The sequence below is a fragment of the Oncorhynchus gorbuscha genome, linkage group LG10 (genome assembly GCF_021184085.1).
Source record: "Oncorhynchus gorbuscha isolate QuinsamMale2020 ecotype Even-year linkage group LG10, OgorEven_v1.0, whole genome shotgun sequence".
NCBI lineage: Eukaryota > Metazoa > Chordata > Actinopteri > Salmoniformes > Salmonidae > Oncorhynchus > Oncorhynchus gorbuscha.
Window position 1 is genome coordinate 4,914,650 of NC_060182.1, and position 17,500 is coordinate 4,932,149.

The 17,500-nt window shown below is 46.7% G+C and overlaps 1 protein-coding gene across 1 annotated transcript in view; it reads left to right on the forward strand.

Annotated features, from left to right (window-relative positions):
- The window catches only part of LOC124045396 (laminin subunit alpha-5-like), a 255,140-nt gene that overhangs the window by 119,454 nt on the left and 118,186 nt on the right, over positions 1 to 17,500 (forward strand). The window contains 10 exon segments of the mRNA XM_046364693.1: positions 127 to 261; positions 3,795 to 3,881; positions 3,884 to 3,931; positions 4,087 to 4,139; positions 4,257 to 4,356; positions 6,082 to 6,134; positions 6,876 to 6,981; positions 9,288 to 9,387; positions 9,616 to 9,772; positions 13,963 to 14,101. Of these exon segments, the coding sequence (XP_046220649.1) occupies positions 127 to 261; positions 3,795 to 3,881; positions 3,884 to 3,931; positions 4,087 to 4,139; positions 4,257 to 4,356; positions 6,082 to 6,134; positions 6,876 to 6,981; positions 9,288 to 9,387; positions 9,616 to 9,772; positions 13,963 to 14,101 (978 nt within the window).

Here is a 17,500-nt window from a genome sequence, read left to right on the forward strand (position 1 = left end):
CCGTTTGGTGGTGATGTTTGAGACCACATTGCCATCAGAGACTAATCAATAACTCCTAATTATTTGTAGATTTGTTAAATTGATGCTTTCATGATCTCATGACGATGTCACTTCCTGTTTACCCAGTGTGCACCTGTGATCCTCGCACCTCCCTGGGCTCCAGCTGCAGTGTGTCGGGCCACTGCCAATGCAGACCCAACTACAGCGGCGCCGCCTGTGACCAGTGTGCTCCTGGTTTCTACGGCTTCCCCAGCTGCACGCGTAAGTTGTCCGAGTTCAGACGACATCTCAAAGCCTGATTGGTTGTTAAAATCAGATTGATTCAATATGTTTTTAAAAATAACTCGGTACACTTATTTTATAAATATGTTAATGAAGACGTTTCTGTCATTGTATCCTTTATGTGTTGTGCTATATTTACTATACCGTCTTATCCGAATGACACACCTGTAGTTCCTTTCTGTAAATGAGATTGAGGCGGGAGGTAGCCTAGTGGTTAGAGTGTAGAGGTGGCAGGATAGCCTAGTGGTTAGAGTGTAGAGGCGGGAGGTAGCCTAGTGGTTAGAGTGTAGAGGTGGCAGGGTAGCCTAGTGGTTAGAGTGTAGAGGTGGCAGGGTAGCCTAGTGGTTAGAGTGTAGAGGAGGCAGGTAGCCTAGTGGTTAGAGTGTAGAGGTGGCAGGGTAGCCTAGTGGTTAGAGTGTAGAGGTGGCAGGGTAGCCTAGTGGTTAGAGTGTAGAGGTGGCAGGGTAGCCTAGTGGTTAGAGTGTAGAGGTGGCAGGGTAGCCTAGTGGTTAGAGTGTAGAGGCGGGAGGTAGCCTAGTGGTTAGAGTGTAGAGGTGGCAGGGTAGCCTAGTGGTTAGAGTGTAGAGGTGGCAGGGTAGCCTAGTGGTTAGAGTGTAGAGGCGGGAGGTAGCCTAGTGGTTAGAGTGTAGAGGTGGCAGGGTAGCCTAGTGGTTAGAGTGTAGAGGTGGCAGGGTAGCCTAGTGGTTAGAGTGTAGAGGCGGGAGGTAGCCTAGTGGTTATAGTGTAGAGGCGGGAGGTAGCCTAGTGGTTAGAGTGTAGAGGTGGCAGGGTAGCCTAGTGGTTAGAGTGTAGAGGCGGGAGGTAGCCTAGTGGTTAGAGTGTAGAGGCGGGAGGTAGCCTAGTGGTTAGAGTGTAGAGGTGGCAGGATAGCCTAGTGGTTAGAGTGTAGAGGCGGGAGGTAGCCTAGTGGTTAGAGTGTAGAGGTGGCAGGGTAGCCTAGTGGTTAGAGTGTAGAGGTGGCAGGGTAGCCTAGTGGTTAGAGTGTAGAGGAGGCAGGTAGCCTAGTGGTTAGAGTGTAGAGGTGGCAGGGTAGCCTAGTGGTTAGAGTGTAGAGGTGGCAGGTAGCCTAGTGGTTAGAGTGTAGAGGCGGGAGGTAGCCTAGTGGTTAGAGTGTAGAGGTGGCAGGGTAGCCTAGTGGTTAGAGTGTAGAGGTGGCAGGTAGCCTAGTGGTTAGAGTGTAGAGGTGGTAGGTAGCCTAGTGGTTAGAGTGTAGAGGAGGCAGGTAGCCTAGTGGTTAGAGTGTAGAGGTGGCAGGTAGCCTAGTGGTTAGAGTGTAGAGGTGGCAGGTAGTCTAGTGGTTAGAGTGTAGAGGTGGCAGGTAGCCTAGTGGTTAGAGTGTAGAGGAGGCAGGTAGCCTAAGTGGTTAGAGTGTAGAGGAGGCAGGTAGCCTAGTGGTTAGAGTGTAGAGGTGGCAGGTAGCCTAGTGGTTAGAGTGTAGAGGTGGCAGGTAGTCTAGTGGTTAGAGTGTAGAGGTGGCAGGTAGCCTAGTGGTTAGAGTGTAGAGGAGGCAGGTAGCCTAAGTGGTTAGAGTGTAGAGGTGGCAGGTAGCCTAGTGGTTAGAGTGTAGAGGAGGCAGGTAGCCTAGTGGTTAGAGTGTAGAGGAGGTAGGTAGACTAGTGGTTAGAGTGTAGAGGAGGTAGGTAGCCTTAGTGGTTAGAGTGTAGAGGAGGTAGGTAGCCTAGTGGTTAGAGTGTAGAGGTGGCAGGATAGCCTAGTGGTTATAGTGTAGAGGCGGGAGGTAGCCTAGTGGTTAGAGTGTAGAGGCGGCAGGTAGCCTAGTGGTTAGAGTGTAGAGGTGGCAGGGTAGCCTAGTGGTTAGAGTGTAGAGGTGGCAGGGTAGCCTAGTGGTTAGAGTGTAGAGGTGGCAGGGTAGCCTAGTGGTTAGAGTGTAGAGGTGGCAGGGTAGCCTAGTGGTTAGAGTGTAGAGGCGGGAGGTAGCCTAGTGGTTAGAGTGTAGAGGAAGCAGGTAGCCTAAGTGGTTAGAGTGTAGAGGAGGCAGGTAGCCTAGTGGTTAGAGTGTAGAGGTGGCAGGTAGCCTAGTGGTTAGAGTGTAGAGGTGGCAGGTAGTCTAGTGGTTAGAGTGTAGAGGTGGCAGGTAGCCTAGTGGTTAGAGTGTAGAGGAGGCAGGTAGCCTAAGTGGTTAGAGTGTAGAGGTGGCAGGTAGCCTAGTGGTTAGAGTGTAGAGGAGGCAGGTAGCCTAGTGGTTAGAGTGTAGAGGAGGTAGGTAGACTAGTGGTTAGAGTGTAGAGGAGGTAGGTAGCCTTAGTGGTTAGAGTGTAGAGGAGGTAGGTAGCCTAGTGGTTAGAGTGTAGAGGAGGTAGGTAGACTAGTGGTTAGAGTGTAGAGGAGGTAGGTAGCCTAAGTGGTTAGAGTGTAGAGGAGGCAGGTAGCCTAGTGGTTAGAGTGTAGAGGAGGTAGGTAGACTAGTGGTTAGAGTGTAGAGGCGGCAGGTAGCCTAATGGTTAGAGTGTAGAGGTGGCAGGGTAGCCTAGTGGTTAGAGTGTAGAGGTGGCAGGATAGCCTAGTGGTTATAGTGTAGAGGCGGGAGGTAGCCTAGTGGTTAGAGTGTAGAGGCGGCAGGTAGCCTAGTGGTTAGAGTGTAGAGGTGGCAGGGTAGCCTAGTGGTTAGAGTGTAGAGGTGGCAGGGTAGCCTAGTGGTTAGAGTGTAGAGGTGGCAGGGTAGCCTAGTGGTTAGAGTGTAGAGGTGGCAGGGTAGCCTAGTGGTTAGAGTGTAGAGGTGGCAGGGTAGCCTAGTGGTTAGAGTGTAGAGGTGGCAGGTAGCCTAGTGGTTGGTAGAGGCGGGAGGTAGCCTAGTGGTTAGAGTGTAGAGGTGGCAGGGTAGCCTAGTGGTTAGAGTGTAGAGGAGGCAGGTAGCCTAGTGGTTAGAGTGTAGAGGTGGCAGGGTAGCCTAGTGGTTAGAGTGTAGAGGTGGCAGGTAGCCTAGTGGTTAGAGTGTAGAGGCGGGAGGTAGCCTAGTGGTTAGAGTGTAGAGGTGGCAGGGTAGCCTAGTGGTTAGAGTGTAGAGGAGGCAGGTAGCCTAAGTGGTTAGAGTGTAGAGGTGGCAGGTAATCTAGTGGTTAGAGTGTAGAGGAGGTAGGTAGTCTAGTGGTTAGAGCGTTGGGCCAGTAACCAAAAGATTGCTAAATCGAATCCCCCGAGCTGACCAGGTTAAAAATTTGTCATTCTGCCCCTGAACAAGGCAGTTAACCCACTGTTCCCCTGAACAAGGCAGTTAACCCACTGTTCCCCTGAACAAGGCAGTTAACCCACTGTTCCCCTGAACAAGGCAGTTAACACACTGTTCCCCTGAACAAGGCAGTTAACCCACTGTTCCCCGGTAGGCCGTCATTGTAAATAAGAATTTGTTCTTAACTTACTTGCCTAGTTAAATAAAGGTTTAATTTGAAAAAGTATTCTGAATGTAGCTAAATGCTAGCTGGCTATCTCGCTCCACAGCCACTATGCTAATGTCTTAATATCTCCTCCCTCAGCTTGTCAGTGCTCTGCTGAGGGCTCCAGGTTCAGTAGCTGTGACCAGGTGAGTGGTCAGTGTACCTGTCTAGCCAACGTCGTGGGACAGGGTGTAACACTTGCAACTCTGGAACCTACGGATTCCCTCTGTGTCAAGGTAAGACTAGAGTCCATCTTGATCTTAAATTTGATCTCAATCTTTCAAGTTCCAAGTTTCTACTTTATTGTCCCAGAGAGAGAGAGAGAGAGAGAGAGAGAGTTAAAGAGATGAAGAGATAAACTAAACTATGTGTTACTTTCTCCCCTGAACAGCTGGCACATGCAACCCAGCCGGCTCTGTGCAGAACGAGGTCCTGCCAACTGTTGTAAGTCGCTTACATCTACAGTTCGTTCGGTTTCTAATGAAATATGTTTTCACCAAATGCAACATATATTCTGTACTGTTGTTCATTGTTTAGTCATCTCTGCACGTCTTTTAACAGGGTTCCTGTGAGTGTCGTCCTTACGTGGAGGGTGTGGCCTGTGACAGGTGTAAACCTCTGTTCTGGAACCTGTCACCTGACACCGTCTACAAATGTTCCAGTAAGAGACATCTTTACACTTCCTGTTTCATCAAAAAGGAGACATCTTTACACTTCCTGTTTCATCAAAAAGGAGACATCTTTACACTTCCTGTTTTATCAAAAGGGAGACATCTTTACACTTCCTGTTTTATCAAAAGGGAGACATCTTTACACTTCCTGTTTTATCAAAAGGGAGACATCTTTACACTTCCTGTTTTATCAAAAGGGAGACATCTTTACACTTCCTGTTTCATCAAAAAGGAGACATCTTTACACTTCCTGTTTTATCAAAAAGGAGACATCTGTACACTTCCTGTTTCATCAAAAAGGAGACATCTGTACACTTCCTGTTTCATCAAAAAGGAGACATCTGTACACTTCCTGTTTCATCAAAAAGGAGACATCTTTACACTTCCTGTTTTATCAAAAAGGAGACATCTGTACACTTCCTGTTTTATCAAAAAGGAGACATCTTTACACTTCTTGTTTTATCAAAAGGAGACATATTTGGCCTCCCGGGTGGCGCAGTGGTCTAGGGCACTGCATCGCAGTGCTAGTTGTGCCACCAGAGACTCTGGGTTCGTGCCCAGGCTCTGTCGCAGCCAGCCGCGACCGGGAGGTCCGTGGGGCGACGCACAATTGGCCTAGCGTCGTCTGGGTTAGGGAGGGTTTTGGCCGGTAGGGATAACATTGTGGTCCTGTGTAGCTCAGTTGGTAGAGCATGGCGCTTGTAACGCCAGGGTAGTGGGTTCGATCCCCGGGACCACCCATACGTAGAATGTATGCACACATGACTGTAAGTCGCTTTGGATAAAAGCGTCTGCTAAATGGCATATATTATTATTATTATATTATAACCTTGTTTCATCGCGCACCAGCGACTCCTGTGGAGGGCCGGGCACAGTGCACGCTAACCAGGTTGCCAGGTGCACAATGTTTCCTCCGACACAGCGGTGCGGCTGGCTTCCGGGTTGGATGCGCGCTGTGTTAAGAAGCAGCACGGCTGGTTGGGTTGTGTATCGGAGGACGCATGACTTTCGACCATCGTCTCTCACGAGCCCCTACAGGAGTTGTAGCAATGAGACAAGATAGTAATTACTAACAATTGGATACCACGAAATTGGGGAGAAAAGGGGGTCAAATGTTTTTTTTAAAGGAGACATATTTACTCTTCCTGTTTTATCAAAAGGAGACATCTACTCTTCCTGTTTTATCAAAAGGAGACATCTTTACACTTCCTGTTTTATCAAAAGGAGACATCTACTCTTCCTGTTTTATCAAAAGGAGACATCTTTACACTTCCTGTTTTATCAAAAGGAGACATCTACTCTTCCTGTTTTATCAAAAGGAGACATCTTTACACTTCCTGTTTTATCAAAAGGAGACATCTTTACACTTCCTGTTTTATCAAAAGGAAACATTGTGCTTGTTATTGTGAATCATTTATGTAGCAGACTTTGGGTTGAACTGTTTTAAACGTGAGAAATTCCGTTTGGGTAGCAGTAGATTCTACTACTTCCTATACTACTTTCTATACTACTTCCTATACTACTTCCTATACTACTTCCTATACTACTTCCTATACTACTTTCTATACTACTTTCTATACTACTTCCTATACTACTTCCTATACTACTTTCTATACTACTTCCTATACTACTTCCTATACTACTTCCTATACTACTTCCTATACTACTTCCTGAAGTGAATGACAAAAACTGTATTTTCTGTGTGTTCCTCCTAGACTGTGAATGCAACGTTGAAGGGACTGTGGCTGCTGTAGCAGAGTGTGCTCAGGTGAAAATATATATTTTTTCTCAACGATTCAACTGATTTAGTTGCCATGAAGCATCCAGTAATACTGGCTAGCTACAGTAGAGTTCTGTCACTGTACAGATGGATATACAGTTCAATTAGACCAGTAATACTGGCTAGCTACAGTAGAGTTCTGTCACGCTACAGATGGAACATATTAGACCAGTAATACTGGCTAGCTACAGTAGAGTTCTGTCACGCTACAGATGGAACACACAGTTCACTTAGACCAGTAATACTGGCTAGCTACAGTAGAGTTCTGTCACGCTACAGATGGAGAATATTAGACCAGTAATACTGGCTAGCTACAGTAGAGTTCTGTCATGCTACAGATGGAACATATTAGACCAGTAATACTGGCTAGCTACAGTAGAGTTCTGTCACGGTACAGATGGATATACAGTTCAATTAGACCAGTAATACTGGCTAGCTACAGTAGAGTTCTGTCACGCAACAGATGGAACATATTAGACCAGTAATACTGGCTAGCTACAGTAGAGTTCTGTCGCGCTACAGATGGAACATATTAGACCAGTAATACTGGCTAGCTACAGTAGAGTTCTGTCGCGCTACAGATGGAACATATTAGACCAGTAATACTGGCTAGCTACAGTAGAGTTCTGTCACGGTACAGATGGAACACACAGTTCACTTAGACCACTACTTGTTTCAATTCAACGGATCTTTAAAAAGGTTTTTTCTTTTCTTCTCGGGCTCCATCAGAACAACGGCCAATGTCACTGTAAACCCAACGTGTGCAGTGGCACCTGCTCTGTGTGTAAAGACGGATACTTCAACCTGCAGAGTGGAAGCTTCTTCGGCTGTCAAGGTAACCCTTTCAACTGCTGTCCCACCAACTGAATGTTGCTCTGTCCAGAGGACCCCTGAAGTACCCCCTCTTGTACAATCTACCAGTAGGCCTATGGTCTCATGAGTCTTCTCTAGTACCCCCTGTGGATAGGCTAGGTACCCCCAGGGATCCTAGTACCCCCTGTGGATAGGCTAGGTACCCCCAGGGATCCTAGTACCCCCTGTGGATAGGCTAGGTACCCCCAGGGATCCTAGTACCCCCTGTGGATAGGCTAGGTACCCCAGGGATCCTAGTACCCCCTGTGGATAGGCTAGGTACCCCCAGGGATCCTAGTACCCCCTGTGGTTAGGCTAGGTACCCCCAGGGATCCTAGTACCCCCTGTGGATAGGCTAGGTACCCCAAGGGATCCTAGTACCCCCTGTGGATAGGCTAGGTACCCCCAGGGATCCTAGTACCCCCTGTGGATAGGCTAGGTACCCCCAGGGATCCTAGTACCCCCTGTGGATAGGCTAGGTAACCCCAGGGATCCTAGTATCCCCTGTGGATAGGCTAGGTAACCCCAGGGATCCTAGTACCCCCTGTGGATAGGCTAGGTACCCCCAGGGGTTCAAGGAACCCAGGGGTCCTAGTACCGCTCGCCAACCCAACATCTTAACCATTAGATCAAGAGGACATCCTCATGGTTCGGGGGCAAAAGTTGGGCTTTACATGTCTCAAGCAGAGATACCTCGAGAGGGCGAATTCCAAATCTCCTCTGTTACAATAACACCAGTCTGGTGTACTGTGTCTGGTGTGTGTGTTGCAGGTTGTACAGCAGTATATCTAGATGTGTTGGTGTGTGTGTTGCAGGTTGTACAGCAGTATATCTAGATGTGTTGGTGTGTGTGTTGCAGGTTGTACAGCAGTATATCTAGATGTGTTGGTGTGTGTGTTGCAAGTTGTACAGCAGTATATCTAGATGTGTTGGTGTGTGTGTTGCAGGTTGTACTGCAGTATATCTAGATGTGTTGGTGTGTGTGTTGCAGGTTGTACTGCAGTATATCTAGATGTGTTGGTGTGTGTGTTGCAGGTTGTACTGCAGTATATCTAGATGTGTTGGTGTGTGTGTTGCAGGTTGTACAGCAGTATATCTAGATGTGTTGGTGTGTGTGTTGCAGGTTGTACTGCAGTATATCTAGATGTGTTGGTGTGTGTGTTGCAGGTTGTACTGCAGTATATCTAGATGTGTTGGTGTGTGTGTTGCAGGTTGTACAGCAGTATATCTAGATGTGTTGTTGTGTGTGTTGCAGGCTGTACAGCAGTATATCAGGTCCTCTAGATGTGTTGGTGTGTGTATTGCAGGTTGTACTGCAGTATATCAGGTCCTCTAGATGTGTTGGTGTGTGTGTTGCAGGTTGTACTGCAGTATATCAGGTCCTCTAGATGTGTTGGTGTGTGTATTGCAGGTTGTACTGCAGTATATCAGGTCCTCTAGATGTGTTGGTGTGTGTGTTGCAGGTTGTACTGCAGTATATCAGGTCCTCTAGATGTGTTGGTGTGTGTGTGTTGCAGGTTGTACTCCAGTATATTAAGTCCTCTAGATGTGTTGGTGTGTGTGTTGCAGGTTGTACTGCAGTATATCAGGTCCTCTAGATGTGTTGGTGTGTGTATTGCAGGTTGTACTCCAGTATATTAAGTCCTCTAGATGTGTTGGTGTGTGTGTTGCAGGTTGTACTGCAGTATATTAAGTCCTCTAGATGTGTTGGTGTGTGTATTGCAGGTTGTACTCCAGTATATTAAGTCCTCTAGATGTGTTGGTGTGTGTGTGTTGCAGGTTGTACTGCAGTATATTAAGTCCTCTAGATGTGTTGGTGTGTGTATTGCAGGTTGTACTGCAGTATATCAGGTCCTCTAGATGTGTTGGTGTGTGTGTGTTGCAGGTTGTACTCCAGTATATTAAGTCCTCTAGATGTGTTGGTGTGTGTATTGCAGGTTGTACTCCAGTATATTAAGTCCTCTAGATGTGTTGGTGTGTGTGTGTTGCAGGTTGTACTCCAGTATATTAAGTCCTCTAGATGTGTTGGTGTGTGTGTTGCAGGTTGTACTGCAGTATATCAGGTCCTCTAGATGTGTTGGTGTGTGTGTTGCAGGTTGTACTGCAGTATATCAGGTCCTCTAGATGTGTTGGTGTGTGTGTTGCAGGTTGTACTGCAGTATATCAGGTCCTCTAGATGTGTTGGTGTGTGTATTGCAGGTTGTACAGCAGTATATCTAGATGTGTTGGTGTGTGTGTGTTGCAGGTTGTACTGCAGTATATCTAGATGTGTTGGTGTGTGTGTTGCAGGCTGTCAGTGTGACATTGGAGGATCAGTGGGTCAGTCCTGTGGGGAGAGGACCGGGAGATGTCGCTGCAGACCCAACGTGGAGGGATCCAAGTGTAACATGTGAGTGAAAAAATGGGTGTGAAAACTTTCCGTTTACATCACAGATAGAAAAAAGAAGAAGAGTCCCATTGTCATTTCCTGATCACTTTTTTCCCCAGAAGCTTTATTAACCTCCGAGAAACATACGACACCCAAATAGGAGGCTTTCTATATTGATTTAACGTTTTCATTTCACGTAAATTATTTTTTTAAAGAATTTAAACCCAGCATTCCGTCTCTCCTTTCAAGGCCTCGTCCAGACCACTACTTTCCAGACCTGCACCACCTGAAGTTTGAGATAGAGGAGGGTACCATGCTGGACGGGCGGCCGGTGCGCTTCGGCTACAACCCCTTGGAGTTTGAAGGGTTCAGCTGGAGAGGGTACGCTCAGATGTCCTCCATTCAGGTGAGTCCTCTATACCACATGTATATTTTAATACCTATAGTACATATAGCCTATATCTCTGTGGCTCTGTCCTCCCTTTCCACCGTCTTAGATCTCACACACAGCTGTTATTATGTTTTTCAAACGATGTGTCGTTTTATTTGTTAATAGTTAGTAACTTAATTCGTCGCCCCCGGGGAAGGAGTTGCTATGTTACCATAGACATCCTCTCTGTGTGTTCTCTGTTATATTCATGACTAATGAATTGGGCTCAATTCTTCTTCTCAACTTCAAACCTCAGTCATCCCATTTGCATTTGCCACCATAACTTATGAATAAGTCTCAAGGTTCAATAGGTCGACGTTTTAGGAATAGTGTCCCTGTAGTGTAGCTTTAGTAGGACAGCTTGCTTTATGCTTGGGTGATTGATGACGGAAGCTAGCGTGTTTGCATTGTGGTGCTCCCTGTGTGTTTTGTGGAGTGGGGGGGCGAGAGGTGTGTGCTAGGCATAGAGATTTTTAGAGGGCACACGTGAGTCACAAGGCCTGTTTTAACATGGGCAGCGCCATTGAAGGCTATCACCATTTATGGTCAACTGGGTGGGACTTCCTGTGGGTTAAGTAGGAATCCCACCGGAGGGATCAGCCAATGAATTATACTCCTTAGAAAAATATCCCAGGGCCTCCGGTAGGCGTCACTACAGACCAGGGTTCGATCCCAGGCTGTATGAGGCGTCACTACAGACCAGGGTTCGATCCCAGGCTGTATGAGGCGTCACTACAGACCAGGGTTCGATCCCAGGCTGTATGAGGCGTCACTACAGACCAGGGTTCGCCCCAGGCTGTATCATAGCGGTCTAAGGCATTGCGTCGCAGTATTGAGGCGTCACTACAGACCAGGGTTCGACCTTGACTCGACCTTTGCCGACAAGATTGAAATTGAGGAGAAAAAAGGGGTTGAAATATTAAGAAGATAACAGACATCCCAGTGGTGTTGATGGTGTGGTATTAAAGAGTGGTGCTGCAACAAGAAACAGATACTGGTGCTGGTGTGGCAGGAGTGGTCTTCAATGACAGAGCTGGTGTGGATTAAGGGTGGTGTTGGTGGTGTGGTCTCTATGGGGCTTGGTGGTTGGTTTGGCTGGTGGTGGTGCTGGTAAGGTATTAAGGAGTGGTGCTGGTGTGGTATTAAGGAGTGGTATTAAGGAGTGGTCCTGGTGTGGTATTAAGGAGTGGTGCTGGTGTGGTATTAAGGAGTGGTGCTGGTGTGGTATTAAGGAGTGGTGGTGGTGTGGTATTAAGGAGTGGTGTTGGTGGTGTGGTGTTAAGGAGTGGTGGTGGTGCTGGTGTGGTATTAAGGAGTGGTGCTGGTGTGGTATTAAGGAGTGGTGCTGGTGTGGTATTAAGGAGTGGTGCTGGTGTGGTATTAAGGAGTGGTGTTGGTGGTGGTGTGGTATTAAGGAGTGGTGGTGGTGTGGTATTAAGGAGTGGTGCTGTTGTGGTATTAAGGAGTGGTGTTGGTGGTGGTGTGGTATTAAGGAGTGGTGTTGGTGCTGGTGTGGTATTAAGGAGTGGTGGTGGTGTAGTATTAAGGAGTGGTGGTGGTGTGGTATTAAGGAGTGGTGCTGGTGTGGTATTAAGGAGTGGTGGTGGTGTGGTATTAAGGAGTGGTGGTGGTGGTGTGGTATTAAGGAGTGGTGGTGGTGGTGTGGTATTAAGGAGTGGTGGTGGTGTGGTATTAAGGAGTGGTGGTGGTGGTGTGGTATTAAGGAGTGGTGTGGTGGTGGTGTGGTATTAAGGAGTGGTGGTGGTGGTGGTGTGGTATTAAGGAGTGGTGTGGTGGTGTGGTATTAAGGAGTGGTGGTGGTGTGGTATTAAGGAGTGGTGCTGGTGGTGTGGTATTAAGGAGTGGTGCTGGTGGTGTGGTATTAAGGAGTGGTGGTGGTGTGGTATTAAGGAGTGGTGGTGGTGGTGTGGTATTAAGGAGTGGTGGTGGTGGTGGTGTAAGGAGTGGTATTGTGGATTAAGGGTGGTGGTGGTGTGGTATTAAGGAGTGGTGGTGGTGTGGTATTAAGGAGTGGTGGTGGTGGTGTGGTATTAAGGAGTGGTGGTGGTGTGGTATTAAGGAGTGGTGGTGGTGTGGTATTAAAGAGTGGTGTTGGTGGTGGTGTGGTATTAAGGAGTGGTGTTGGTGGTGGTGTGGTATTAAGGAGTGGTGGTGGTGTGGTATTAAGGAGTGGTGGTGGTGTAGTATTAAGGAGTGGTGGTGGTGTGGTATTAAGGAGTGGTGGTGGTGGTGTGGTATTAAGGAGTGGTGGTGGTGTGGTATTAAGGAGTGGTGGTGGTGTGGTATGAAGGAGTGGTGGTGCTGGTGTGGTATTAAGGAGTGGTGCTGGTGGTGTGGTATTAAGGAGTGGTGTTGATGGTGTGGTATTAAAGAGTGGTGCTGTTGGTGTGGTATTAAGGAGTGGTGGTGGTGTGGTATTAAGGAGTGGTGTTGGTGGTGGTATTAGGAGTGGTGGTGGTGCTGTATTGGTGCTGGTGGTGTGGTATTAAGGAGTGGTGTTGATGGTGTGGTATTAAAGAGTGGTGCTGTTGGTGTGGTATTAAGGAGTGGTGTTGGTGTGGTATTAAGGAGTGGTGCTGATGGTGTGGTATTAAGGAGTGGTGTTGATGGTGTGGTATTAAAGAGTGGTGCTGTTGGTGTGGTATTAAGGAGTGGTGTTGGTGGTGGTGTGGTATTAAGGAGTGGTGGTGGTGGTGTGGTATTAAGGAGTGGTGTTGGTGTGGTATTAAGGAGTGGTGCTGATGGTGTGGTATTAAGGAGTGGTGTTGATGGTGTGGTATTAAAGAGTGGTGCTGTTGGTGTGGTATTAAGGAGTGGTGGTGGTGTGGTATTAAGGAGTGGTGTTGGTGGTGGTGTGGTATTAAGGAGTGGTGTTGGTGGTGTGGTATTAAGGAGTGGTGGTGGTGGTGTGGTATTAAGGAGTGGTGGTGGTGTGGTATTAAGGAGTGGTGCTGGTGTGGTATTAAGGAGTGGTGGTGGTGTGGTATTAAGGAGTGGTGTTGGTGTGGTATTAAGGAGTGGTGCTGGTGTGGTATTAAGGAGTGGTGCTGGTGTGGTATTAAGGAGTGGTGCTGGTGTGGTATTAAGGAGTGGTGCTGGTGTGGTATTAAGGAGTGGTGCTGGTGGTGTGGTATTAAGGAGTGGTGGTGGTGGTGTGGTATTAAGGAGTGGTGGTGGTGTGGTATTAAGGAGTGGTGCTGGTGTGGTATTAAGGAGTGGTGGTGGTGTGGTATTAAGGAGTGGTGTTGGTGTGGTATTAAGGAGTGGTGCTGGTGTGGTATTAAGGAGTGGTGCTGGTGTGGTATTAAGGAGTGGTGCTGGTGTGGTATTAAGGAGTGGTGCTGGTGTGGTATTAAGGAGTGGTGCTGGTGTGGTATTAAGGAGTGGTGCTGGTGTGGTATTAAGGAGTGGTGCTGGTGTGGTATTAAGGAGTGGTGCTGGTGTGGTATTAAGGAGTGGTGCTGGTGTGGTGGTGGTGCTGGTGGTATTAAGGAGTGGTGGTGGTGTGGTATTAAGGAGTGGTGGTGGTGTGGTATTAAGGAGTGGTGGTGGTGTGGTATTAAGGAGTGGTGGTGGTGTGGTATTAAGGAGTGGTGGTGGTGGTGTGGTATTAACTAGTGGTTTGCTTTCTTCCCTCTATCCCTTCGTTTTGCCCTCTCCCCTCCTCTCTCTCCTTCCTCCCTACCCTCTTCTTACTCCCCTCTCCCCTCTCTCCCCTCTCTTCACCCTCCATACCCAATTCTTACTCCCCTCTCCCCTCTCCCTCCCCTCCCTCCCTTCCTCCCCACCCTCTCCCCTCCTCCCCACCCTCTCCCCTCTCCTTACCCTCCCTACCCTCTTCTTATTCCCCTCCCTCCCTCTCCACCCTCTCCTCACCCTCCCTACCCTCTTCTTACTCCCCTCTCCCCTCCCTCCCCTCCTCTCCCTCTCCCCTCTCCTCACCCTCTCCCCTCTCCTCACCCTCCCTACCCTCTCCCCTCTCCTCACCCTCCCTACCCTCTCCTCACCCTCCCTCTCCTCCTCCCCACCCTCTCCCCTCTCCTCACCCTCCCTACCCTCTCCCCTCCCTCCCCACCCTCTCCCCTCCCTCCTCTCCATCTCTTGTCTTCCTCCCTGCCCCCCACCCCTACGTGTCATCCCCCCAGTCCAAGGTGGTGGTTCAAGTCTCGGTCGGCTCTCCGGACCTGTTTCAAATAGTATTGCGCTACGTGAATCGGGGTGGCCTGGACATGAGGGGCAGGGTGTCCGTCCTGGAAGACGGTAAGATCTTCATGTGTGGTAACTGTAAGTGTTAGTCTCTGTATTATCCTACCCTTAGTGCACTATATAGGGAAAAGGTTCAATGGGACACAGCCTTCCTCTCCCCAGCCTCTCCTCCTCTTTCTCTTCCAATTATGCTGCTCTCCTTTCGCTCCTCCTCCCCTCGCTCTCTTCGCCTCATGGATGGTCGTTGTGGCCTCTCCCAGAGGCAACTGGTGATTGGTTGGTATTGGCATATAGAGGCAGGGTTTAGAGCTGGCTGTGGGTGAACTTCCTGTCGCGGTTCAAGGGTTTCTGAGAAACTGAAAATCCTGACCTCTGACCCCTCTAACACCCAACCCCCATAGTCCTCTAACCTCCTATACTATCACTTTCCCCTCCTCTTCTTCCCGCTCCTCCTCCTCTTCCTCGTCCTCCGTCCTCCTCCTCATCCTCATCCTCCTTCACCTCTACTCCCTCTCCTCCTCCTCTTCCTCCTCCTCCTCCACCTCTACTCCCTCTCCTCCTCCTCCTCCTCCTCCACCTCTACTCCTCTTCCTCCTCCACCTCTACTCCTCTTCCTCCTCCCCCCCTTCCCCCTCCTCTCCCCCCCCCCCTTCCCCCTCCTCTTCCTCCTCCTACAGTACTGTATTTACTGAGTGGATCTACAGTACTGTATTTACTGAGTGTGGATCTACAGTACTGTATTTACTGAGTGGATCTACAGTACTGTATTTACTGAGTGTGGATTTACAGTACTGTATTTTCTGAGTGTGGATTTACAGTACTGTATTTACTGAGTGTGGATTTACAGTACTGTATTTACTGAGTGTGGATTTACAGTACTGTATTTACTGAGTGTGGATTTACAGTACTGTATTTACTGAGTGTGGATTTACAGTACTGTATTTACTGAGTGTGGATTTACAGTACTGTATTTACTGAGTGGATCTACAGTACTGTATTTACTGAGTGGATTTACAGTACTGTATTTACTGAGTGTGGATTTACAGTACTGTATTTACTGAGTGGATCTACAGTACTGTATTTACTGAGTGTGGATCTACAGTACTGTATTTACTGAGTGTGGATCTACAGTACTGTATTTACTGAGTGGATCTACAGTACTGTATTTACTGAGTGGATCTACAGTACTGTATTTACTGAGTGGATCTACAGTACTGTATTTACTGAGTGGATTCACATTACTGTATTTACTGAGTGTGGATCTACAGTACTGTATTTACTGAGTGGACTTACAGTACTGTATTTACTGAGTGTGGATTTACAGTACTGTATTTACTGAGTGTGGATCTACAGTACTGTATTTACTGAGTGGATCTACAGTACTGTATTTACTGAGTGTGGATTTACAGTACTGTATTTACTGAGTGGATATACAGTACTGTATTTACTGAGTGTGGATTTACAGTACTGTATTTACTGAGTGTGGATCTACAGTACTGTATTTACTGAGTGGATCTACAGTACTGTATTTACTGAGTGTGGATTTACAGTACTGTATTTACTGAGTGGATCTACAGTACTGTATTTACTGTGTGGATCTACAGTACTGTATTTACTGAGTATGGATTTACAGTACTGTATTTACTGAGTGTGGATCTACAGTACTGTATTTACTGAGTGTGGATTTACAGTACTGTATTTACTGAGTGTGGATTTACAGTACTGTATTTACTGAGTGGATCTACAGTACTGTATTTACTGAGTGTGGATTTACAGTACTGTATTTACTGAGTGTAGATCTACAGTACTGTATTTACTGAGTGGATCTACAGTACTGTATTTACTGAGTGTGGCTTTACAGTACTGTATTTACAGTGTGGATCTACAGTACTGTATTTACTGAGTGGATCTACAGTACTGTATTTACTGAGTGTGGATTTACAGTACTGTATTTACTGAGTGTGGATCTACAGTACTATATTTACTGAGTGTGGATCTACAGTACTGTATTTACTGAGTGGATCTACAGTCCTGTATTTACTGAGTGGATCTACAGTACTGTATTTACTGAGTGGATCTACAGTACTGTATTTACTGAGTGTGGATTTACAGTACTGTATTTACTGAGTGTGGATCTACAGTACTATATTTACTGAGTGTGGATCTACAGTACTGTATTTACAGTGTGGATCTACAGTACTGTATTTACTGAGTGGATCTACAGTACTGTATTTACTGAGTGTGGATTTACAGTACTGTATTTACTGAGTGTGGATTTACAGTACTGTATTTACTGAGTGTGGATCTACAGTACTATATTTACTGAGTGTGGATCTACAGTACTGTATTTACTGAGTGGATCTACAGTCCTGTATTTACTGAGTGGATCTACAGTACTGTATTTACTGAGTGGATCTACAGTACTGTATTTACTGAGTGTAGATCTACAGTACTGTATTTACTGAGTGTGGATCTACAGTACTGTATTTACTGAGTGGATCTACAGTACTGTATTTACTGAGTGTGGATTTACAGTACTGTATTTACTGAGTGTGGATCTACAGTACTGTATTTACTGAGTGGATCTACAGTACTGTATTTACTGAGTGTGGATTTACAGTACTGTATTTACTGAGTGGATCTACAGTACTGTATTTACTGAGTGTGGATTTACAGTACTGTATTTACTGAGTGTGGATCTACAGTACTGTATTTACTGAGTGGATCTACAGTACTGTATTTACTGAGTGTGGATTTACAGTACTGTATTTACTGAGTGGATCTACAGTACTGTATTTACTGTGTGGATCTACAGTACTGTATTTACTGAGTATGGATTTACAGTACTGTATTTACTGAGTGTGGATCTACAGTACTGTATTTACTGAGTGTGGATTTACAGTACTGTATTTACTGAGTGTGGATTTACAGTACTGTATTTACTGAGTGGATCTACAGTACTGTATTTACTGAGTGTGGACTGTATTTACAGTACTGTATTTACTGAGTGTGGATCTACAGTACTGTATTTACTGAGTGGATCTACAGTACTGTATTTACTGAGTGTAGATCTACAGTACTGTATTTACTGAGTGTGGATCTACAGTACTGTATTTACTGAGTGGATCTACAGTACTGTATTTACTGAGTGTGGATTTACAGTACTGTATTTACAGTGTGGATCTACAGTACTGTATTTACTGAGTGTGGATCTACAGTACTGTATTTACTGAGTGGATCTACAGTCCTGTATTTACTGAGTGGATCTACAGTACTGTATTTACTGAGTGTAGATCTACAGTACTGTATTTACTGAGTGTGGATCTACAGTACTGTATTTACTGAGTGGATCTACAGTACTGTATTTACTGAGTGTGGATTTACAGTACTGTATTTTCTGAGTGTGGATTTACAGTACTGTATTTACTGAGTGGATCTACAGTACTGTATTTACTGAGTGGATCTACAGTACTGTAT